This window comes from Cydia strobilella, chromosome 26, assembly GCF_947568885.1.
Source record: "Cydia strobilella chromosome 26, ilCydStro3.1, whole genome shotgun sequence".
Taxonomy (NCBI): domain Eukaryota; kingdom Metazoa; phylum Arthropoda; class Insecta; order Lepidoptera; family Tortricidae; genus Cydia; species Cydia strobilella.
Window position 1 is genome coordinate 615,949 of NC_086066.1, and position 25,573 is coordinate 641,521.

The 25,573-nt window shown below is 37.6% G+C and overlaps 2 protein-coding genes across 2 annotated transcripts in view; both read left to right on the forward strand.

Annotated features, from left to right (window-relative positions):
* The window catches only part of LOC134753164 (putative zinc finger protein 66), an 82,239-nt gene that overhangs the window by 41,565 nt on the left and 15,101 nt on the right, over positions 1 to 25,573 (forward strand). The gene's annotated exons all lie outside the window — the stretch shown is intronic.
* LOC134753153 (zinc finger protein 595-like) lies at positions 572 to 21,740 on the forward strand. Its single transcript, XM_063688942.1, has 12 exons — positions 572 to 805; positions 6,014 to 6,142; positions 6,488 to 7,288; positions 9,397 to 9,531; positions 9,851 to 9,978; positions 10,353 to 10,427; positions 12,442 to 12,571; positions 13,257 to 13,457; positions 15,340 to 15,519; positions 17,327 to 17,428; positions 19,815 to 19,913; positions 21,571 to 21,740. Exons 1-12 carry the CDS (start codon positions 668 to 670, stop codon positions 21,733 to 21,735), a joined length of 2,283 nt encoding a protein of 760 aa, XP_063545012.1. The 5' UTR covers positions 572 to 667; the 3' UTR covers positions 21,736 to 21,740.

A 25,573-nucleotide genomic window follows, 5' to 3' on the forward strand; every position in this document is an offset into this window, starting at 1 on the left:
CCTCCAGACTACGCGGCTTCGCGCACGAGTGTGGAGAGATCTTAAGAAGATACCTGGGCTATAACCGCGAAAATGGAAGTTCACAAATTGTGGGCATCTGTCTCTGTCTTTCTAATTGCGCCTTCATTGGAGTAAAAGAGAAAGATCCCCGCAATTTCGGATCGTCGATCGTCGTCGGTCGATCCTCGGATCAACCTCGAGGGCCCTCCACACTCATGCGCGAATCGCGGCGCGAAGCCGCGAACGCCGCTGATTAGCGAACAAGGCTCCACACTCGCGTTCGCGGCTTCGCGCTGTGATTCGCGCATGAGTGTGGAGCAACCTTCGAACCAACGACGCGGTCCGGTACGCCCGTCTGTTATACTAAAGTCAGACGGCCTACCGCAAGCACCGGAGTTTGCAATTGTGGTATCTTTCTCTTTTACTCCAACCAAGGCGTAATTAGAGTGACAGAGAAAGATGCCCGCAACTTGCATCGGTTTTCACGGTTATAGCCCAGTTTCCGAACGTATAAGAAAGTCATGGCGTCATGCGCATCAATTTGACAGTTAACTCTAGTGGTTACATTGTCTTTGGTCACAGCTGAGAAAGTGTAATTTTTTCAACATACCTAAAAATAAAAAGCAAATTAACCATATTAATCAGGTTGTGGAACGAGAATTCGACCATGAATAGAAGTCAAAGAAACTCGCTACTGCAACACGAGGTGTTGTGCTGCCGTGTATGTTTAATGACGGAGTGTAGACTGTACCATATTCATGAATATAAACTCGCCGATGCCTTTACTCGCATCTCTGGGGCTCCTGTAAGTATTAGCTAACAATTATACTTTGATTTCTAAAACATTATACATTAGAACTCATAGATCTAGTATATTTTCTATAGATGTGCTATACGCGTGCGCCCGTGAGGTCAGGGACAGAACATACGCAATGCGACAAAATTAAAAACACGTTTTAACATTCCTGATAACATACCAAAAACTACCTACGTAATTTGGTCGGGTTATTTATTACCCACCTTAAACTATAGAAGTCATAGAACTGATAGAACCATACTGTTTATTTATTTATTTAATCTTTATTGCACAAAAGAAAATATAATCGTACAAAAGGCGGACTTAATGCTATGAGGCATTGTCTACCAGTTAACCTTCAGGCAAAGCAGAGAATTTGTAGGCGGTGCAACATAGTGATTACATATACATATATACAAGTATACTTAAATAATGCATAGGCATAGACATAAATACATACATACAAATACATAAGATATCAGATGAAACTTTTTTTTTTTTTTTATCTGGTTTTTATGGAGGCTTTGGACACTCTAGGTGAACATGTCAGCCTCATGGGTGCTATCATAGTTCCCTACTCAAGGGAGAGGTCAATAAAGTGGTAAACACTGATTGCTTTGTCCGATATAGGTTCTGCCAACCAACAATTGATCTGTCCATTGTGCATGGAGCCCAGACTACCAAAAATTCTTTTTCTCAAGTCCGAATTCCGGACGCATTCCAACAACACGTGAGACAAGTCATCAGTCTTCTGACAGTTTGCACACAGTGGTGACGATTTAACACCCATCATGCACAGAAATTTGTTTGTAGGGATGTGTCCGGACCGGACTCGGAAAGCTGAGACTAACACTTTTCTAGAGAGGTTGGCAGAATCAAACCAGGGTATCCACAAGGGTCTATCTTGAATTGTTCTGTACCAGATTCCAACACCCCTTAATAAAGCTTGTTCTCCAAAATGGTATTCCCATTTCTGTAAACATTTTTTTTTAATTCTGGGAATTACTTCACTTGAATATGGTATAGAATCGAGTACAGAGCCATCCATTACAGCGGTTTTAGCAAGCTTATCTACTGCCTCGTTTCCTACTAACCCTACGTGGGAAGGAATCCACTGTATTTTACAACTCTATCTTTACACTTAAACTCATGAATCAACTGTAGAGCTTCATATGCAACAGGCATGCCTCTTTGTCCATAAACACAACGATTAAGGTGTTGAAGTGCACTCTTTGAGTCAGATAGTATTACAACTGGAGCACTATTAGCTAGATTATTTGCATAACACAAGGCTTCTTTAATAGCTACAAGTTCAGCTCGCATAACGCACGCGTCATCATGAAGCTTCCACATGAGTGAAACATTGCACTGAGGATCAAACAGAGCTGCTCCAACACCTTGTACACACCTCGAACCATCAGTGTATATTTTATGAAATTGGACATACTGCTCAGTAAGCACTCTCAGTGTAGAATTTCTCAACGCCTCATTCTGTTGATGCCGCTTAGGGACATCAATATAATCAATGCTATCCATTATACATGACCTGGTGTCAACCGAGGACACCCACGTGTTCAAAGAGTACATATCCAATTTGTCACAGTGATGCACAGGTAAATCTTTCCATTCATCATAAATGTTTGCTAACAAAGGAAAATTTATAACAGAAAATAGGTAACGTTTAGTCAAAATGCTCTGTAACGCGGAAATAATGGGGCTGTTTGATCTTGATCTAATTCTTAGTAAAAATCTACAACCCAACCAATAACGGCGCACAACCAGAGGAGGGATGGAGACTTCACTTTCCATAGCTATAACAGGAGTGCTGCGTATGAAGCCTCCGCACACACGCAAAGCTCTATTTTGCAAAATGTCTAATTTCTTTAAATGATAAATAGCACAGCTTCCATAAATAAAACTACCATAATCCAGGCGACTTCTTAAGAGAGATATATAGAGGCGCCTGAGATGTTTAGGGTGAACTCCCCAAGACCTGCCCGCTAGAACCTTTAAAATATTAATATGTTTGTAATTTCTTTCACACAGCTCTTTTATATGGAGCCCCCATCTCAAGGGCGAATCCAGCCATAATCCTAAATACTTAACTTAATGAACAACCTCGAGAGACTTGCCATTAACAACTATATCAACATTAACATCTTTTCGTGATCTTTTAAAAACACATACTTTTGATTTATCAGATGAAACTTGCAAAACAGAAACACTAAGAATTCATCGTTCTGCCAGCAAAGTACTCACGTAAGGATTTTTTAAATGCAAATCTATTTGGACACTGTCTAATTTTAACAGGGAGACTATTCCAAAGGCGAGCTGCCTGAATAGAGAAAGAATAGGACATGAAACCTGTTCGGTGAGATGGTATGGACAAAGAAAGGTTGCCAGTGTTCAATGTTAAATAAAGATATTTTAATTAAATTTTTTCTTAATACTAAATTTACGGTCGGAAAAAAAAGTGAGACCGTGACAAAGACAAACAATAATAACGCGTATTCTGCTAGTCCTACTGAAAGATAATAAAATAAATAAATAAAATAAAATATAATAAAAATAGCCTTTATTTCTGAAGTTTTGTAACAATCTACTTAATAATATACCTTATTTTTCTCTATAATTATATATATATTACTATTTTCTAGTTCCCATCGACAACTTCAGCTTGTCCTCCGACATAGGCCTCTTCCAAGTCCTTTCAGGTATCGGTCTCTTGCTTTCCTGGTCCAGTCCACTCCGCCTATCCTTTTAAAGTCATCCGACCATCTACGAGTAGGCTTTCCTGTGTTCCTTTTGTGCCCCCTTGGGTACCACTCTATAAGGTCTCTTGTCCACTTTTCTAGCCCTTCTCTGATGATGTGACCCTACTGAAAGATACATGAGACTATGTTCGGTCATTTTCCCCACCGCTCATGGCAGATCCAGTTATACTTGATTCATGTTAGAACTACACTTGCTTATGCATGACCTAGAAAGGCAGATTATCTTAGATCAAATCAATGGCAAGCATGTGTCAGATTTATTGATTAAAGATATAGTAATATACTTTATTTAATTAATTAAAATTAATGAAATAGGCAATAAGAAGGTAATGCAGTATTTAATTAAGACCAGTTAGTTACTGCTCAATGTATATGTATTAAAGGGATACCTAGTTATCTACAAGGTTTGAATATGAAAACATGAAAAGTGTGAATATTATTTAATTATGAAGTAATATATTTGTGATAGCGGATATAAGTAAAAGTATATCGTAGACTTACTAAACATATAATCGATTTACATAATCGGCTCCATTACCAAAAATCTTAATATTGTATTGTTAAATTAGTCAAGTAAGTACGCTGCGCAATATATTGGTGGCTTATTATTAGTACTGGCTACCCTAACGTACATACTTGACATAATTTAAAGCAGTACTAAAACTAGCAAGGGCTGGTATATCATATATTACACTGTAATCAGTTGGAATATACGTTACGTAGTAATTACTAAAAACTCATTTTAAATCACGCTTATTAGGTCATCATAGTTCACATTGAAGATTGTAACGTACATACCATCAGACTATAATAAAAGCAAATCACACAGAAAGATATAACAAGTCATAAAAATCACAAATAATAGAAATATAAAATTGACACTTAACTTGGTTCCTCGTCGTTAGCTCTCCAACCGAGAAGTGCCTCACAATTGTCAGACACCCGCTTATATTACATCAGGCTTTACCCCTTCCACCACTTCTTGGTAGGAGAAACAAAGTACGATGTTTCCGGCACATCCGGTTATCGTAATAATCAAATGTAGCAAATACAATTTATATGAAAATAAACCGATTAGTAATTTAGGAAGGCTCATAATAAATAGATTAATTTATTATTAGCTTAAGACGGAATAATAAAATTGTCATCTAAGACTACCGCACATCCGGTTAGCGTAATAATTGAATTTAACAAATGTATTTGCTACATTTAATTTTAATTTATTATAGAATAATTAACACAAACTAATACACATTTAATCGTGGCTAATTATTATTAATAGTTTACGTTACTTATGTTCTGACAGTTATGGTCACGAAATATACATGAAGGGTAGTTGTGTTATTGGCTGTGCTAAATTATTATAATTTATATCGATATACGGATTACCTTAGCAAAAGTGAACTTTTTCGTGAAAATGTAAGTGTGATCGTTGTTAATAATACGTATCTCACACATGCACGAGGAAAAGCACCCACGAGATGGTCTGATGCTGTGAAGAGGGTGGTTGGCGGCAACATGCAGTGCGTGACCCATATGGCTTCTGACCGCACAATGTGGAGACGGAGCATACATGGTCGCGATCCTCAGCAATGAGGGACCAAGGAAGAAGAAAACACTTAGATGGCTGGCGGCCCTTGTGCGTTTGATGTGCGTTTCTTCAGAAACTTTATGCCTCGCACAGCTAAATTGTGGAATTAACTGTCGCCCGTGGTATTTCCATACGGATATGACCTTTAAACATTTAAGAAAAGCGCGCCCTCTCATCTTAAAGGCCGCAATGTTATAAATACATTTTACAACCCCTTTTGCAGGTTCATTGGCGACTTAAGTGCTTTTTATCAGATGATTTGTCTACTTGTTTGGCTATATCGGCTATATCTATACATCTTAAAATAAAGCCCCCCGTCTGTCTGTTTGTATGTTTACGATAAACTCAAAATCTACTGAACAGATTTTCATGCGGTTTTCACATATTATCTTAAGGTTTAGGTGTATAATTTTTAAGGTTTACCCGTGCGAAAGCCAGGGCGGGTCGCTAGTCATACAATAAAATGTAATACTTGAAGAATTTTCATTTCTTTAAGGATCTCCTGGCCTGTTGTTTAGTTGAATTTTGTTTTGCAGACCCTTAAATTTCACATTTGTTTTTTTTTGTATGAATATGAAATGCTTTATGTTATTTATTATAGTTTATAAGACAAACAACCTATCCTATGATTTAATAAGGCTTTAAATCATGATGAATCATCAATTTAAAAAAAATAAAAACAATTTAAGAAGTTCTACAAAATAAAAAAATGTTTTTTTTTTTTTTAAGTCTAAATATTATTGCTTAGAAACAAGGGCCATCTACTAAATGCCATCTATCTCTATTTAGGCGATTTATGCTATATCTTTTTTTTTTATGGTAAAAGTTTTTAATTAATATGTATGATCATAGGTTGCCAGAGACAGTCTGCCGCAGTATCTGTGCGCGCACTGCTACGTGCTGCTCCTCAAATGCTCGTCCTTCAGAGACATGTGTCTCCGCACGCAGAAGCGACTCACACCTGCGCTGCTCAAGGGGGCGGTAACTATTTCAATTATTATATAACAAAGTCAATCGTCATGTGCCCACATACACCACACACACCACAAGCTTCTCTAATGACAAAGCCAAATCTTGAGAGTGGCTTACTGAATTTATGCATCGCGTGTATAGGGCCATGACGGATGCTAGGGCACGACACGGCTGAGAATCTTATGGCGATAGACGAACTGCCACTGCGTATCAGGAGCCTCTTTAATTTATGACAATGTACACAAACTTAGCTTTCAATATGTGGCACAACTTTTATTTTATTTTATAGAAAATACGATGTATCCGAGAATGTGTCATCATTGTAGTCATACAATTTTTTTATTGGTTTTCCAGCTGGATACAGATTACATTCGCAAATACCAACTCCCTCACCGGTCGCTCAAATTAACTCAAACTGAAGTCGAAATAGTAGAATTACTCCCACCGGAAGATCTAAACAGTGAACACACTGTGTCGATGGATGACATCAATGAAGCTGATCTTGAAATAAAATCGGAAATTGGAGAAGATTTAATTGAAATCAGTGATGATGATTTTGAGGATGAAATCGTTTTAAATGATGGTATAATCACCAAAAGAAAAATTAAGAAAAAAAAGACTAAAGAAAATGTCTTGAAACCTGAAAGAAACACCAAAAGCCCCAAAAGGCAGACTGAAACACCAGTGAATAATAATATGTTCCCAAAAATTGAACGTATCTACAGTCAAAGCATGACTATTGATAGAAGTCTAATAAAATTAGAAAAAGAAGTACCAAAAACAAGTCAAACTCCAGTAAAGAATGTAGTCTTAAAAATCGGACGTGTCTATAATGAAAGTATGAATATTGATCAAAATCTAATGAAAATCGAAAAACAAAATACAGAAACAATGAAAATGATGACGATTGAAGTGAAGAATGATATAATTGAATTCAAAGTTGGTGAAAAAACGGATGTTAATGATGATCTTATTCATAAAGAAGTCGGTCACGAAAATATAAACGTAAACATTAATAGAAAAATGGTCCAAAACGTAAAACGTAGCGAACATCCGAAGAAATTTATAAAAAATAAAGATACGCAACAGCTAACTAAATTGAATTTTGCCGCAATTGAGAGTACATATGAACTTAAAATTGTCACTTTGAGTAAGGTAAGAAACTGTTAAAATTTCCGCAATGTGGCATTACGCTTAATAACCCTTAAATGCATGATTTTTTTTATTTTTGGTTGGAAAAAATGTTTTTATTGATAAGATAAGATAATTATTTATTTGCTTAAACATGGTAGTTTTAAGTTCACATAATCATGATAAGCAGTATCACATGTTTAACCAATGGCAGCATGCAAATATTGATCTTAAAATTAAGCTATATTGGTTATAAACGTTCAGAAACTTGAGCTTTTTTTCTCTTGAATCTGTGAGCTGTCCAATGCTTTGTATACATTTGACAACAATATCCATTTAAGGGTTAAACAAGCTGCTGCAGCCAGAGATCGGATACCGGTATTTTTTGTATGGGAACGAAACCGGTATTTTTTCGTTCTTTGTCAATTATTTCATTTCTAATTGGGCAATCTAATAATACGAAGTCGTTACCTGAAAACACAACTGAGTCCTACATTTGGAGTATAAAATAATTTGAAATATATTGTTATTTCGAAGTTTTTGCAAAAAACTGATCCCTTGAGCTGACATTGACTCAAGTCATTCTGACTTGAGTCAATGTCAGCTCAAGTTGAAGTATATTTAAAATTAATACTAGGGTCTCTATTGTTTCCCATATAGTTTTAAGTCATAATGTATTGTTTGTCCACATATTTCAGGATTGCCATAAAACAAACCTAACCTAACCTATCTATCGGATAACCTGAGGAAAATTCTGAAAAGTTTACGGTTTCAGAATTATGACTAATATGACAATCATTACATTATTACTTTCAATAATTATGTCAAACAAAGGGACCCCTTAATACTATCATTTATAATTTATAATATTTGTAATTATAAAATAATCATCTGTAATTTATATTGTTCGGAATAAATGGCTTTATAGTTTTAAAAAATAAAAAAATACTATGTTAATATAAAAAAAAAACATAACGATGCTATCTTATGTCATAATTTTATTCACATCGACTCGTATAAAGTTTCACTTGTCCCAGCACTTTTTAATTGTCGAACCAAATGTTAAACCGGGGTACATACAGCAACACACTTAACTGACCAACAGTAGACCTTGTTACAAATGACTTATATTGACCGGGATATAGACCGTGATTACCTTTTGTATTATTTGTGAGCTCCCGATATTTCGAAGCAGTTACATGCATCATGTTCACGGGTGAATATCGGGAGCTCACAAATAATACAAAAGGTAATCACGGTCTATATCCCGGTCAATATAAGTCTAGTAAAACTAACCGTGAATCATTCAAAACTCTAGTTGTTACAAAAGGCATGTAAAATGTACAATTTTATGACTAAATAATTGAATTGAATTGAATGAGGGCTAACGCGTATGAATTCGCCGCTAGGGGCGCTAGTGTAGATGGTGGTCTTTTCCATAGTTCGAAATGTCAAATGTCACTTGCCACTTCAATGACTGACAGCTGTTCTTTAGTCTTTTGGACCACCATCAACAGAGGCGCCAACTGGTGAGCAAAAAAACGATAGCCCTCATTGCATAAGGTCCACCATTGGACAGTTGAGTGTGGGTGATGCTATCATAATAAAAATTGTGCGTAACTCTATTTGAGAATAAGAATAAAGAATAAGAAAACATTTATTGCCACACAACAAAAGAGAAATTACAGGAATATATTTACAAATAACATTAAAAATTGGCGCGACAAAAGTAACGGGCTCAGCATTATGCTGCGCCAGCCACTTCATTAGGAATTGACCGCACAGTGCTGATTTTCAGTCCGTCCCCTTACTGAACCACATTGATATGTGTGCGGGATATTATTTTTAACAGATATATATATATGTATACTCATACTCATACTCATTTATTTATAATAATATTTCATATTACACGTCATAATTGGATTTACATAATATAATCAATTCATTCAAATAATCATTAATTAAATTAAAGTAAAATAATACAATATAAAAATAATCAACACATTTCAAATTTCCAATAATTAATAAAAATACAAAATATAAAATTAAATTAAGATTAAATCATTATTATCATATTCTGATATGCAGGTTAATTTTAGAATAACTATTTAATATTCATTTATGTGTAGGAAGAGCAACTGGAAGAGATCGCAACACGCAAGAAGTCCCCGAACTATTTGGAGTCGCCGTTTAGGTGCGAGCATTGTGGGAAAGGGTTTGGCGTGGAGTCCGCCTACAACAACCACCGAGTCTGGCACAGCCCGGTGAGTACGATCTGATTCCAATCTCTCCATTTAGCTCTGGTGTCACAAATGAGTCTTTCAAACAAAAGGCACATTGTCGCTTGCCATAAGGACGCTCTTACAGGTTAAACGTATAAATAAAGATACAAACAAATTTCGTCCTTTTTTTAGAAAACGTCGCGTCCCGTAAAATGGGAATTAGAATAGGTAACAATATGTGTTTTACGCCATATATATTCTTGAAGCTTACGAGAAGTTCGCTTGTATAATACATTATGACAGCCTTTATAAGCTTTGTTTTAAAAGACACCATTCAATAAATTCAAATATTTGATTTTAGAACCAAGGTGCGCACTCATGTGACATCTGCGCTATGAGATTTAGGGCGCCCAACAAGCTCAGTCAGCACCAGGCCCGGCACCGACTGAAGTTCATTTGCAACGTGTGCGACTTCGTCTCCAGAACCAGGTTAGTTAATTTTATATTTACGCCAAGCGCAACATGTTTCGCGGGCGTATGGGTTTACGATTCAACACATACGCCTGCGAAATTTGCTGCACTTTCCAAGTTTGATGCAAATTAAACCAATGGAACAGGAACCAAGGAATTATTATTATTATTTTAATCTGGAAAGTCCCGGAATTGTTTGAATCCGCGAAGTCCCGTAAAAATATCAATGCAAGGAAGTCTCCACTTCATGACCTTGTTCTACTAAGTTTAAGTATTTATACTCTGCCTTATGCTTAAAACATTTGCGTTTGAAATTAGTTTTTTTTTTTGGCTAAATGATAAAGTTTTTAGTGACAAATGTTTGTGTAATGTTCATTAAATATGTGACACAGGCCACAAGCGGCTAAACATCACGGCACGCACACGGGCACGACCTACGAGTGCCCGCACTGCGGGAAGAACTTCATGTGAGTTCCCTTTACGTTTAGCACAGAATAAATGTGCCGTTTTCAATCAAAATTGTCGCTTGTCAGTAAGGCGTTATTTCCATATAGCTTCAATTACAAATCAACCTTATCGACAACCGACAATGTGGTCACTTTTGGTTGAAAACGTCACATATGCCTAGTATTATTTTTGGTTTCGTATTTGACAAAGACACGTATATCACTATAAGCGAAGTAATGTTATCCGACTTTATTACAAAGAATATTATATGAAAACCAATCTCTGCACAGTAATTACGTCATAGTAAGCAGTTGGTGAGTATAAAGGCCGTAACACACCGTCGCACCGCACCAAGGTCATTGTGCGACGCATCAACAATGTGGTACCTTTTGGTTGAAAACGTCACAAATAATCTTACACTTAAGAGTCCCCGGCAAGCTCGGCCGAATTTCACCTTCCCATACAAACGGAGTTTCGTTCTCATTTTAAAACTACGTGTTGGATTGTAATGAAATATTGCACATACAATGACATGAGGTATATCTAGGTCTGTAATTAGTTTATATAGCTCCAGTTTATAAAACAAATGAAATAGAGCAAAAACAAGTTTTGTATGAATTAAATTGGCTGTATCTTTTTAACTATGGTATCTGAAGCTACAAAAGCTAATTACAGACATAGATATACCTTATCCTATTGTAAGTACAAAGTTTCAGAGCGATCTAGCTAGTCGTTTTAAAATGAGAGCGGTACTACCCTTGTATGGAGATCCGAGCTTGCCGGGGACCCTTAAACGCTGCATTAATCGCATAAATAAAATAATGCGGTTCACAATACATCTACTTACCAAGTTTCAACAGTATAGTTCTTATAGTTTCAGAGAAAAGTGGCTGTGACATACGGACGGACAGACAGACAGACATGACGAATCTATAAGGGTTCCGTTTTTTGTCATTTGGCTACGGAACCCTAAAAACAACCGCGCGCTTAAGAGGAAAGGGGACGGCCGCTTCTCCATACAAACGTAGTCCCCATTTTCCTCTCTGGATGTTGACATTATGGAAAAGATTTTTACATAATTTGATGTATATTAACCATAACTATGCCCTCAAGTTTGACTTTCTTTCGATTTTTTGATTATCGTAAAAATTTGGAGCGAAAAACAGTTTTCATACAAAATTTTAAATGCTCTACATCAAATTGTGTCAAAACATTTTCCATATATATAGAGGAAAATGAGGACTCGCGTGTCGCGTTTCTTGGAAGGGCTTCCACGGAAGACCTGCGGGCTTAGCACGGTAGCATTTTTATCGCCTGTCACCATGCCTGTATGTAAGTGCGAAAGTGACAGGCATAGTGACAGGTGATAAAAATGCAACCATGTTGACACCGAAGCATCAAAGTATTCAAAAGGTACTTTGATACCAAGCTGAGTGGAAACTAGAAACCTTTTCAGTGACGTTTTAAACCGTTTTAGTGACGTTTTTGTAAAAATTTTGTTGTTAAAGCGTTCTCAATAAAACACTGATTTAAACTTTCACGATTTTTACTCATTATTATTCACAACGACGGGAGTTCTCAATAAATTTTATTCTATTCTACTTAAAAGGCGATTTCGCGCGGGTCCACCGCTTTCGTCTTTACCACAGATTTAATATATACGCTAGATGACGCAAATACCACGATTTGTATTGAAACCAAGCGTGCCGACTTTTTCAATTAAAAATTTACGCATAATATAATTTTAAAATTACTTATCTGTGATAGGAAATATGTTTTTGCCTTTGGGTGCTCGCAATTTTTGGGCTGTTGCAGTTATCATGCAACGAACCATTTTTTAAGTTTTTACAGACGTCCGGCTGCAACAACTGACGCGCGTGGACTGTAAAGAGCGACGGTCAACCTCGACGCTTGGTCGGGGTTCGGACACGCGAAGTAGATGCATTTGCGTCTTCTATATATTCTGGTATATTTATTTCTGTGGTCTTAACGATGAACATGTTCCTTGGTCTGACCAGTGTGTTTGTCTCTCAGAAAGGTCACGACGTACTTTTCCCACTTGCGTCTGAGGCACCCCGAGCTGAACGTGGACTGCTTTGACTGCGGGGAGACCTTCGTCAGCGACTACGGGCTCATGCAGCACAAGAGGAAGTCACATGACTTGGTACGATACAATAGGCTTGATTACAAATTTTTATTAATAAAAAAGGCCAACAACATTTGACATTGCCAGCTCTCAGCTATACAAAAATGAACTATCATAGGGATCAAGTTTGGGAACAAATAAAATTATTTTATTAAATATTTGTGTGTTTTTTAAACTGACGAAGCCCTTCAGTGGTCTTCACCACCACCGGGTTCGAACCGGCGTCTTTAGCTATCGCGGCTAACGCCATGAACCCCTAGGCCACCTCGCCACGGCGGTACCCGTCACAATTTCTCGACTATATGGCACCTTAGTAAGACTAGGCGTCTTTGACCAGCTCTAAGGGCAAGCAGTGCGCGCTTGCACCTCCTAAACGAATTCCTTACGGAATTACGTTATAGCTAGAGAGACATAGGTGCTGCCATCTATGAACAAGTTTGGGAACAAATCAAATTATTATTTCACTGCAGGGCTTCGTCACTTTTTCTTTAATATATGACATCTATTACAGTTTTTTATCATAGGGATCATCATTCGCCGCGTCAGAAATAATCTAAATTAAAAGTGTACTTACGTGTAATTAAAAGTGTATCTAAATTACGCTAAATTGAACCCTATCACTTTGAAAAAAGTTCAAAATCACGTGGGAAATCTATTCCCTCTATCTTATAAATTATAAAGGCTTAATCTGATTGTTTTTCAGATATTAAAACAGTTTACATGCGCTATCTGCTTAGTCAAATTCACCAGTGAAGAGGCGCTGAACAAACATACAGAGCTGGCCGGCGAGCATCGAGAGAAACTGTTGCCCTGCGAGCAGTGCGGCGAGAACTATGCCACTGAAGACGCGCTAAAGGAACATGTGGGGGAGATGCATCCCACCGAGGCAAATCACTGTGAATTGGTAAACATTCGCTTTGCGATGATTTATTTTTTAACTTTAATAAATTAGCGATGTGTTCATTTGCTATTTTTTTGAAACTTTAAATTAAGTATTGAGATTTACTTGAGATTGATATTTTTTCATGGCTATCAAATTCGTTTAGACCAAATGTCCCGCACAGTCTCACTTAACTTAACCTTTTCGACGCCGTGTCAAACAGAAAAGCTGTCACTCGGACGCCACGTCACCGAAGTTTCAAAACTGAAATTGAACTTTATGCACACGCACGTAGGTCTATGTTGCTCTGTGGTCTTTGACGATTTATCCGTCTTTGGCCTTAGACCTGCGGTGCCTATATATCCAAAAGGTTAAGCTTAGCGGTCTGGGCACTTACATCTACAACTCTAGTTCTGGAGCGCAATTCCGTGTTTCTGAGTTTATCTGTTCTGCGAACACCTAGTATACTGCGCTATCGTTCGCTGGCAAACCTCGAGTTTGGACTTTAATCTGGCATCACTACATAGTATAAAACAAAGTCGCTTTTCGCTGTCTGTCCAGATTCAGATTCAGATATTTATTAATAAAATTTAGTATTTTATACGTCATTTTCAGTATAATAAATAGTTATATTAAATTATCACTAATTAATTTACATTTTTAGTATACATTTTACAAATATAGGTACTTAACTTACGTATCTATTTTTATGTGGTTGGGTTGGCTGCCCTACTGACAAAGTCGTCGATGGTATAGCACGCCAGTTCAGTTAAGAGTGCCCTGAGTTTTTTTTAAATGTTGTATCGCTTGCATCAATTATTTCGGCAGGAAGCGAGTTGTACAGTTTTGCCCCAACAACAGCGAGTGACTTTCTAGATTTAGCTAGTTTACGTTGTGGCACAACTAAAAGGGTCCCTACCTATGTATGCTTAGATCTTAGATCTTTAAAACTACGCAACGGATTGATGCGCTTTTTTTAGGGTTCCGTACCCAAAAGGTAAAAACGAGAAACGGGACCCTATAATTAAGACTCCAATGTCTGTCTATCTGTCTGTCCGTCTGTCACTAGGCTGTATCTAATGAACCGTGATAGCTAGACAGTTGAAATTTTCACAGATGATGTATTTATGTTGCCGCTCTAACAACAAATACTAAAAACAGAATAAAATAAATATTCAAGTGGGGCACGCATACAACAAACGTGATTTTTTTGCGTAATGGTACGGAACCCTTCGTGCGCGAGTCCGACTCGCACTTGGCCGGTTTTTTTAATAGATAGAGTAATTCAAGAGGAAGGTTTGGGTGTATAATTTGTTTTGCGGTCGCTAGTTATTCATAATAAGAATAAGAAAACATTTATTGGCACAAAACAAAAGAGAAATTACAGGAATATATTTACAAATATCATTAAAAATTGGCAGCGCGACAAAAGGCACGGGTTCAGCATTATGCTGCGCCAGCCACTTCATTAGGAATTGACCGCACAGCGCTGATTTTCAATCCGCCCCCTTACTGAACCACATTGATATGTGTGCCGGATATTATTTTTAACAGATATATATATGCAGGTTAATTTTAGAATAATTAAATTAAACGAAAAATTACATAGTTAAACTAGCAAATTATTATTACGGTTTCATCTTATCTTATCTTATCTTATGGTTTCGGGGGTCCTTACGGATACACTTCGACCCATAGGGATCTTTTGTGCAGTTACCCCCTAGGAAAGATCCGTCCGCTACTCAAGAGCCTTCCCCACCATCTCCATATGCCGGATGATGGACCTTATTGGTAGCTTTTTGAATTCCTTTGGTACCAGGTAGCCTGTTCCAAAGTCCTTCATTCTTTGTCTGGCGAGGGCGTGAGGTTATTACGGTTTCATACAGTTTGAGATAATATAAAACAGTGCGACCTGGCGTTCGCGAACGAGGCGGCGCTGGACACGCACAACCGCCGCAAGCATCTCGGCCAGCGGTACGCGCAGCCGCCCGGACACTACCGGAACAAGCACAACAAACATTATAATAACAGAAGGAAGCAACAGGTCAAGCCGACCATGTGCGAACAGTGCGGGGTTACTGTTCGGGTGAGTACTAATATACGGGGTGACCTTAGCCATTGGACCTTCCTGGTTCCTTCTCAGGAATGATCTAACAATAATATTTTTTTAATTAAAAAAAATTAAAATTAAATTATCGTTTAATTCGAGCTCATGACTCATAAAATGTTAGTACTTAAAATAAAACTTAAAAAACTATAATATTGTCTTCGGTTACCGCGATAGTTACTCATGAAATAAAACTATGAAAACGGATTATATCGCGTATATTGAATTTATAATACATCCCGACGTTTCGAACTCTTTACAGCGTTCGTCACCCGTTGACCACGAACGCTGTAAAGAGTTCGAAACGTCGGGATGCATTATAAATTCAATATACGCGATATAATCCGTTTTCATAGTTTTATTAAAAAACTATGTTAGTGACAGTAATAATTAGAACAAAAGATTTAAAAAAAAAAATTTCAAAGAAAAATTAATTTCAATGATCGTCAGCAAAAAGAAACATGCTGTATTAATCTTTGGCATTGTTTTTGTCAACTTGTTCGAAAATGTGCGGCAGTGATGACATTTGTCATAAGTCAGGATGTTATTAATGACATAAATAAAAAAGATAATCAATAGGGTCGAAGAAGATTTCATATTATGGAGCTATTAACACATACAGGCTGCTCCAAAGTAAAAAATCGTAATTTGTTAATTTCTTCGTAACCGGTTGTTATGATACTTGGTATACTGATTCTAAATACCCTAATATATATGTACATTTCGGCTTTGTCCAATGGCTAAGGACAACCTGTATAGTATTTTTCTCAAACTTGCAATGAAATGTTGACATGGCTTACTTCAAATTAGGGGTCATCCATTGATTACATCACACGTTCAGGGGGGGAGGGGGTCAAGAAAATGTGACATGTTGTGACAAGGGGGAGGGGGGTCACAAACCTTGTGACGTCACATTAACTTATTTAAAATTATTTTATTCGCTGTGTAGGTAAATAACAAGTTTTTGGAACGATAATCGTTTTTAATCGTTTAATTTTCTGTCCTAATCTGTTTTGGGTTATAAAATTACTAATATTTCTTTTGTAAAATATTAATAATACTTAATTCGATTTGCCGATTTCATTGAAAAATGTGACGTCACAGCAGAGGGGAAGGGGTTTGCCAAATGTGACCAAGTGTGACAAGGAGAGGGGGGAGGTCAAAAAACCTCGAAATTCGTGTGACGTAATTAATGGATGAACCCTTATCGTAAAGCGAGGTTTAGACTAGCAAGAACTTGCATGCAATTTACGTTACATTGCCGAATACGGAGGTAAACTGCATTCAAAAGTTTGATCTGATACCGCAATTTAATGAAAATTACATGCAAGTTCTTGATAGTCTAAACCTCGCTAAATGTTATTAATTTGCCTCATGCATGAAGTTTATATTTGAACGAAATATGTTTTATTCGGATGTTTGTTACCGTTATATCATGTTACAAATGCATTTCCGTTTTTAAATTACCATTTAATTACTTAAAATTATAAATAAAAAGTACAAAAATTTGCCCGCGAAAAGCTAGTGAGCGAAACGCTCGAAACGCCACGTGACGTCACGCGTTCGACAGATTAGTGTCATTAGTAGCAAACGTCAGTTGGGCCGCCCAACGTGTGACGTCATCACGCTCTGTCGAATTCGCGCCAAAAATTATGAGCGTTTCAACCGCTCAAAAATTTTCAACATTAAGTACTTTTATCATTTCCGGTGTTCCAACGATATAAATTATGAATCCAAAAATAAAAATAAATTCATGCATGGAGCTAATTATTCTATTATGTGACAGTATCCGTCGATGATGGTGTACCACAAGCGGACGCACCTCGCCGTGAAGCCGTTCCCGTGTCCGCATTGCCCGAAGACATTCGTCATGCCATTTTTGCTTAAAGTAAGCATTCATATTATTGTTACGACGAGTTTGACGACCTGTCTGGTCTAGTGGGTAGTGACCCTTTTTTTTGTTTTTTTTTTTTTTTTGTCGTCGGAGTGGGAATGCACTTACGCACGGTGTGTGGGACTCGCCGCTCCTTTTCCCTCTCTTGGCGAGAGGGGGGAGAATTGGCCCTACCCACTAAACCCACTCCGGCGTTTCACCCTCTTGGCCGTTCGTGAGGGCGCACTGGGATCGATAACATTCCACCACGGGATCGATAACATTCCACCACGGAGTGGGTAGTGACCCTGCCTATGATGCCAATGGTCATTCAAATACTGGTAAGGGCGTTCGTGCTATGAGCACGGATTTTTGTTCCTAAGTCATGGGTGTTTTCTATACACGGTGGCTAAAAAATAAGTAAATTCCCGTTGCCAGGGAGGTTTTGGGATTATACTTAGCAACTTTTCATATTGTATCCACGTGTAAATTCATTTACATTTAAACCACAGTTTAGTTCTTATAAGGTAAACAAAGGAGCGGAATTTTCATAGCAGAAATCAAACTCCAAGAGGGATTGACCATTGTGTTTTATCGACGATTCCACTTGTCGATGTTATCGAATCTTCGCATATTACCGATCACCACCTTATTACATTATTCTGTAACATTTGACCTCTTATTTAAAAAAAACACGTCAACGTTACATATAGTTGATCTAGCAAATCTTGTCAGTAGAAAAAGGCGGCAAATTTAAAAAATGTAGACGCGAAGGGATATCGTCCCATAGAAAATTTGAATTTCGCTCCTTTTTCTACTGACAATATTTGCTTGACCAACTATATGTAATTTATGTCGCTCGAGTTTTCATAAGTCATTCCGGTGCCGTGTTACTATAATGGTTAATCCTAAAAGAAAAACGATAATGAAATATTCTTGTCTAAGTTACAATGCAGATTCTTTTATTTATATTTATATATATATATATATATATATATATATATATATATATATATATATATATATATATATATATAATATAATATATATATATATATATATATATATATATTTATTTAATATTTATGTATGCTAGTACATATTTATTTTATTGCATAATGCTATTGATGTATTTTAGTTATTCGTAGACGTTAATATTGTAGTTTTCCTTTTTAAATATTATTGTACGTTCTGTAAGTTTGTCTATCTATCTAATTCGAATTTTCCACTCATTTACTCGAAGGTTAGCTGGAAGAAATCCCTTATAGGGATAAGCTCGCCTTTGTACCTAAATTTATATGAATTTCATGTTATCAATTTTTGTTTTGTACAATAAAGTGATTTACTACTACTACAGATTCTTCCACTATATTATATTGCTCTAAATGTGGAGTTCATTTAAAACAACTAAAGAAGCGTAAAATAAATGTATTTTCTGTTTTATCCATTATTTTGCTAATCCAAAAGTCTAATTTAATTACTTAAACGATGTCGTGCTAAGTGACAAATATTTATCGATCGTCGATAAAACACAGTAGTCAATCCCTCTTGACATTTCTGCTATGAGAATTCCGCTCCTTGGTTAAGGCCGTTCCATCGGTTTGCCGCTGTCACTGTCACATTTCGCAAGAAAGAACGGGAAAGATCATGCGCGCCAAGTGTCCATTTTGATCGAATTATGTCGATTTTTATTTATTTTAAAAACGTTACCTTACAATATCGAAATTCTAAAGCTACGAAATTACTATTTAAGTTAAGATTGGTTTTTTTTCTTCTTTTTTTGTTTATAGTTGTACATAATAAATAACCAAGTAAAGTTTGATTAAAAGTCCGAGTTAGAGGTTACTTTGGGAACTAATTATATCGAGCGAAGTGTCATAATTCGCGTATATCGGAAGCTATGTTATTAAATATAATATAGTTAAGAAGTAGATCTATTTCGTCCACGTCTACGAATATCAACGCCTCTTAGATAAACATGATCATATAAAATTTTTCGCCTTCTGGTGCAGGGAACCGCCTTAAGACTAACATAGTTAAAGGCCATAACACACCGTCGCACCGCACCAAGGTCATTGTGCGACGCATCCATAAGTAAGAGCGAGAAAGCGATATCTTTTTCTCGCTCTTACTTATGGATGGACACAATGACCTTGGTGCGGTGCGATGGTGTGGTACGACCATTATGTTGCTCGGGGCATGACAAACAGTATAAGGATTTCTTACAAGTGATTGTCTTACCCCGGTGATAGTCTTACCCCACCATACCTTAGTTTGTTGTAGTATAATATGTTTTTATCATCAGATTTGTGCCTTTGACTCGAAATTGTGTTAAAATGTTAATGTTTATTTTCCTATGCAATTGTAAGTGTATAGTATGTGTGTGTGTTTGTGTGTGCAGAGCCACATGCGAACGCACACGGGGGAGAAGCCGCACCAGTGCCCCGAGTGTCCGCTCGCCTTCGCCATGAAAGGAAACTTGAAACGCCATTTTGACACTGTGAGTATTTTTTTAGTACTTATTTTTTATCTTTTTAAAGATTGTCTAAAAACCATTTTTTTCGTAATTCCAAAAAGAATATATAGGATAGAGGGGTACTGTCATAGTAGATTTTGTAGTCACAGTAAATTTACTGTCATCTATCGGCACACGATTAAAACTAGAAATGAAAATATCTAAAATGTGGTAACTATGTATGGGATGCATACAGAGTTGTTGTTGTTGTATGTCCTAGGGCACCCCGGAGGTGCATAGGGCCTCCACAAGATCCCGCCACGTCTTTCTGTTTTCTGCAACCTTCTTGGCCTCGCTCCAGCTCAGTCTCACGGCTCGCAGCTCGTTCTCTATGCTCCGCCTCCACTGCACAAAAGATCCCTATGGGTCGAAGTGTATCCGTAAGGGCCCCCGAAACTATAAGATAAGATAAGATATATATGCTCCGCCTCTAGGTGTGTACGGGGCGTGTGCGGGCCCGCCTTCCGTCCTGAGGCCGCCACTCAAACGCGATACTGGCGTTGTTCGCAGCTCCTCTTCGAAGTGTATGTCCGATCCATTTCCATTTCCACAGCGCTACTTCTTTGGCGCTCGGAGATTGTCGGCATAGTTCTATCTATCTATCTATCTAGCCCTTTTATTCTGAGCTAGAGTATGTCCCGTAGCTCAGTGTGCCGCTTGGCAAAGGCCTCCTCTAGCTCTTTCCATTGAGGTCTGTCGTGGGCCACTCTTCTCCAGTTCGGGCCCGCTGTGAGTTTGAGTTCATCCTCCCATCTTGTTCGAGGTTTCCTCTGGCCCCGTGTACAACCTCTTGGATACCAATCCGTTACTATTTTGCTCCATTTTTCCCGCCTGTCTCTCAATATGTGGCCAGTCCATCTCCACTTCTGCTGATCTATTTTAGTGAGTATGTCGGTCACTTTTGTTTTTTGTCTTAGGTCTTCATTTCTCACTTTGTCTGGTCTGCGTGTTCCCGTCATACTTCTTTCCATGTATTTCCGTGTATGTCCGATCCATCTCCATTTCCGCAGCGCTACTTCTTTCCATAGTTACTGCGTTTTAACTTTGAGTAGCAGTGCGAGATACCAGATTTTTAGGGTTCCGTACCCAAAGGGTAAAAACGGGGCCCTATTACTAAGACTCCGCTGTCTGTTCGTCTGTCACCTGGCTGTATCTCGTGAACCGTGATAGATTAGACAGTTGAAATTTTCACAGATGATGTATTTCTGTTGCGGCTATAACAACAAATACTAAAAACCGGCCAAGTGCGAGCCGGACTCGCGCTCGAAGGGTTCCGTACCATTACGCAAAAAACGACAAAAAATCACGTTTGTTGTATGGGAGCCCCACTTAAATATTAATTTTATTCTGTTTTTAGTATTTGTTGTTATAGCGGCATAGCGGCGGCTAGCTATCACGGTTCATGAGATACAGCCTGGTGACAGACGGACTGACAGACAGACAGCGGAGTCTTAGTAATAAGGTACCGTCTTTACCCTTTGGGTACGGAACCCTAAAAACAATAAAATAAATAATTTAAGTGGGGCTCCCATACAATGATTATTTTGCCGTTTTTTGCGTAATGGTACGGAACCCTTCGTGCGCGAGTCCGACTCGCACTTGTCCGGTTTTTTCAGTGACGATATTATTTTGATTTCCCTAGGCACATCGTGGTATACGCGGTTTCTTCCCTTGTCCGGTGTGCGGGCGCATCTCCACCACCAAGGGCTCGATGCAGGTGCACGTGCGCGCCGTGCACGGCGGCGGCGGCTGGCCCAAGCGGAACCGCGCCAAACGGAGAACCAACATATTAGTAGATAAAGAATGAATAAATACTTGCTTTCAACAATATTGCTTGTTTTATTCTAAACCAACAAAACTCTGCGTCGAGGGCGTCACTAGCACAAACAGGGCCTACCGCGAATCAGAAAATCTAAAGTTCGGTTTCTGCCTCTCACTTGCATATTCGACCGATAAGAGGCAGATAACGAAATTTCGATTTACGCGATTCGCGGTAGGCGTCCTGTAAACAAACCGCCTTGATACATCATATCATAGTGAAAATTTGTCAATTCCTTTTATACCTTTTTGGTACGGAACCCTAAAAAACCGGTCAAGTGCGAGTCGGACTCGCCCGCCGAGGGTTCCATACCTTTTAGTATTTGTTGCTATAGCGGCAACAGAAATACATCATCTGTGAAAATTTCAACTGTCTAGCTATCACGGTTCATGAGATACAGCCTGGTAACAGACAGACGGACCGCGGAGTCTCAGTAATAGGGTCCCGTTTTTACCCTTTGGGTACGGAACCCTAAAAAACTGAGGCATAGTATGTATAACTATAGTTTGTCAAAGGACTGTCTTATTTCAAACATAGACAGACAGAATATTTAGATGAGAACGGTTTCACTCACTTGTATTTTTAGTCGCCTTTGGCACATGTTTCGGATTCTCATCCACCGTTCTCATCTAAATATTTTGAAATATGTCTCACTATAGTTTAAGTTCGATAGACAGACAGAATCATACTATCTTTGTCTTACGCTAGTACGAGGTGACTGTCATATTAATTCGTTCGGAAACTGAAACAGTAACAGACGTACGTACTGGACCACGTCTTTTTCACCAAATCTGATTAAATTGTATCGCATACCGCGAATAGAGTTAGACCAAGCTAAGTTGGCAGCGATTTTGATAGCCAAGACGGTGCAAATGTTACTTTAAACGTCAAACGTCTATGAGATTATGATTCTATTTATTTCCTGATCATGATCAAATTAGTCGATTTCATTATCCCGTCTGGATATACCTTTATGGAAATTCCTTTTTAAAAGTTTCCGAACGCACCTAATCTGACAGCTCAGCTGTCAAAGCTCGCTACATAATTCATCTTTGCTTTGTGTACTCGCGTCCTATTTTATGTCCTATTTTCTCTATGATTACGAAAATCCACATATTACTCATAAATTTTAATTAATTATAAATCTTAATATATATTTAATGTAAAATTAGTATTTTATAATGGATATAACACTTAGTAAATCGTCAAATGAAGGCAAATTGTGGTGCCGCGCCTGTCTCTCGGTCGAAGGGAGAATGTACAATATTCATGAGTACAAACTTGCTGATGCTTTTTCTCACATCATTGGAAGCCCTGTAAGTATTTAGAAGAAATAAATATTGATGGTATTCAGGCGTTCGCAAAGCTTTAATGTATGTTGTTATTATATAGACCAAAACAAGTTTTAACCGTTTATAATGAGGTATTTTTAGGCAATGACCTATTACCACTGTAAGCTCAATAGGGCTTGTGTTGTAGGTAATAGGCTACGATATAAATAATAGATAAATATAGATGAATACTGCAATACACAAAATAAAACATAGGAACAAAAAATATATATGCACTGATACACACACTCTGCTTGATATCCGAATACTTACAACTGCATTTTCACTTAAAAGTGTACCATTTACTTTTTTTCGAAAATCCATCAACTTTTGGGTTATTTCTACTCAGAATCACGAGGACTATTGATTTAAAATGAAAAAAAAAATATGTCCCCAAAAAATGACAGTTTTGTAACGCATTTTCACATTAAGTACATTTTGTATGGACCGTTACAAAACTGAAAATAACCCAAAAGTTGGTTGGATGGTTTTTCGAAAAAAAGTAAATGGTACCATTTTTTCTGAAAACCCCCACAAACATCTAACAAACAGATAGCTGTAAACCCACATATATACTACAAAATGTTAATTTTTGTCAGAAACCTCCAGAATCAATTTTAGAAATATTATATATTCTAAGGGTCTTTATTTTAGAGCAATCCAGGTTTACAACAAATTGCCCAGCAGACTAAGAAACATAGATAAATTAAACTCATTGCCTGCTACCCAAAGGTTGTCTGGAAGAGATCGCTTTTTAGCGATAAGACCGCCTGTTGTTACCTGGTTCTATTTTTTCTTTGAATATTTCTTTGTAGTTTTACATGTATGTAAAATGTATAATTTTGGTGCAATAAAGAATATTTACTTACTTACTTACTCATTAGCCGGGTCCACACAGAGCGAGCATATGCGCGAGGCAATTTCCTCTAGGCTAGTGTAGACGTGCCTCGGCCGAGGCGGCGCGCGCGAGCTGACACGACACTGGCCGTTTTGTGTGCGAGGAAATTGCCGCGCGCGTATGCTCGCTCAGTGTGAACCCGGTTATTCACATCAAAACTTCTTCTTCTTCCTCGGTCCCTCATTGCTGAGGATCGCAACTATGTATGCTCCGTCTCCATAGTGTTCGGCCATATGGGTCACGCACTGCATGTTGCCGCCAACCACCCTCTTCACACCATCAGACCATCTCGTGGGTGCTTTTCCTCGCCCGCGCTTGCCATCCATTTGACCCAAGATAATCTGCCTTTCTAGGTCATACTTCTTAGACCGCTTGATATGACCAAAACTAAAATCAAAACATTCAAAACTACAATCTCTTTTAATAGAAAAATCATATTATTTGTTGCAAGAATATATGGATGATAAATTTGCATACTTACAAATATTCATTATAAATGTATATCATTATCATAAGTATAAAAAACGAACATTGAGCTCTTTCATAGGTTAAGCATATATTTTAAGAAAAGACGGTAAATATTTAAGTCACAGAAGTTTAACTGTGGCCAAAAATATTTAATGTTGTGTACTTTTTTTCTGATAAGCCTCCATAGCTCAGTTGGTAGTAGCGAGATGGTGAATAATTCCATCTAATTTCTTTAATATAAAAAAAAACTTATTTTAGGTTCACAAGGATAAGCTACCGCAACAACTGTGCTCATACTGCAGCACGCAGCTGCTCAAATGCGAATCCTTCAGAGACATGTGTCTGAACACACAACGGTATCTTGTGACGGAGCTGGTCAACAAAGAGGTACGTAATAGGTTTTATCTTTGTCATATGTTCGTCAAGTTGGTGTCAGACCGTAGTTACGATTTCGGCAGGTATTGGTATAAAAACCATGAAACTACAGCAAAATTGAATTTTAAAACAATTTAAAATAAAATGAAAAATTTATCCATACACATTGCTTATAACACCTACACTAAAGTCGTCGTCAATAGAACTGGCAAACAATGTAAACAAACCGTTTTACCTTCATTACTACGTAATCTCGCTTTTTAAAAGGACAACTATGACCTTATCAACAGTCTATATACTTAAATATATATTTATATATTTTTTTATTTAAATTAAATTTTAATTATTAATATTTCAGCGAAAATAACCTTCGTAAATATGTTAGGTTATGTGTCAAACGCTAACAAAATCTGTCATATTTGTTTACATTGTTTGCAAGTTCTATTGACGAATTGTTTATTATTATTATTATTGCTTTGATATGTCCATTAATCAATTGACTTTTTTTTCAGGTGGATACATACTTGATTCCCGGAACACGCCCCTCTAACAGACCCTTCAACTTGACAACAACAGACGTCACAACCACAGAGTTTACAGACACTTCCTCAGCCGAAAGGTTAACTGGAAGTAAGTATTTAAATTTACAGTACATATCAGGGATGTTGCGGATGCCGATTTTTTGACATCCGCGGATGCGGATGCGGATTTTTAAAAGCTCACATCCGCGGATGCGGATGCTGATGTCGAGATT

Coding starts and splice junctions, on each gene's coding strand:
- LOC134753153 (XM_063688942.1), top strand. CDS start 668: ATGAATAGAAGTCAAAGAAACTCGCTACTGCAACACGAGGTGTTGTGC. Junction 9,532..9,850: donor ACCGAGTCTGGCACAGCCCG/GTGAGTACGATC, acceptor ATTTGATTTTAG/AACCAAGGTGCGCACTCATG. Junction 13,458..15,339: donor AGGCAAATCACTGTGAATTG/GTAAACATTCGC, acceptor AATATAAAACAG/TGCGACCTGGCGTTCGCGAA.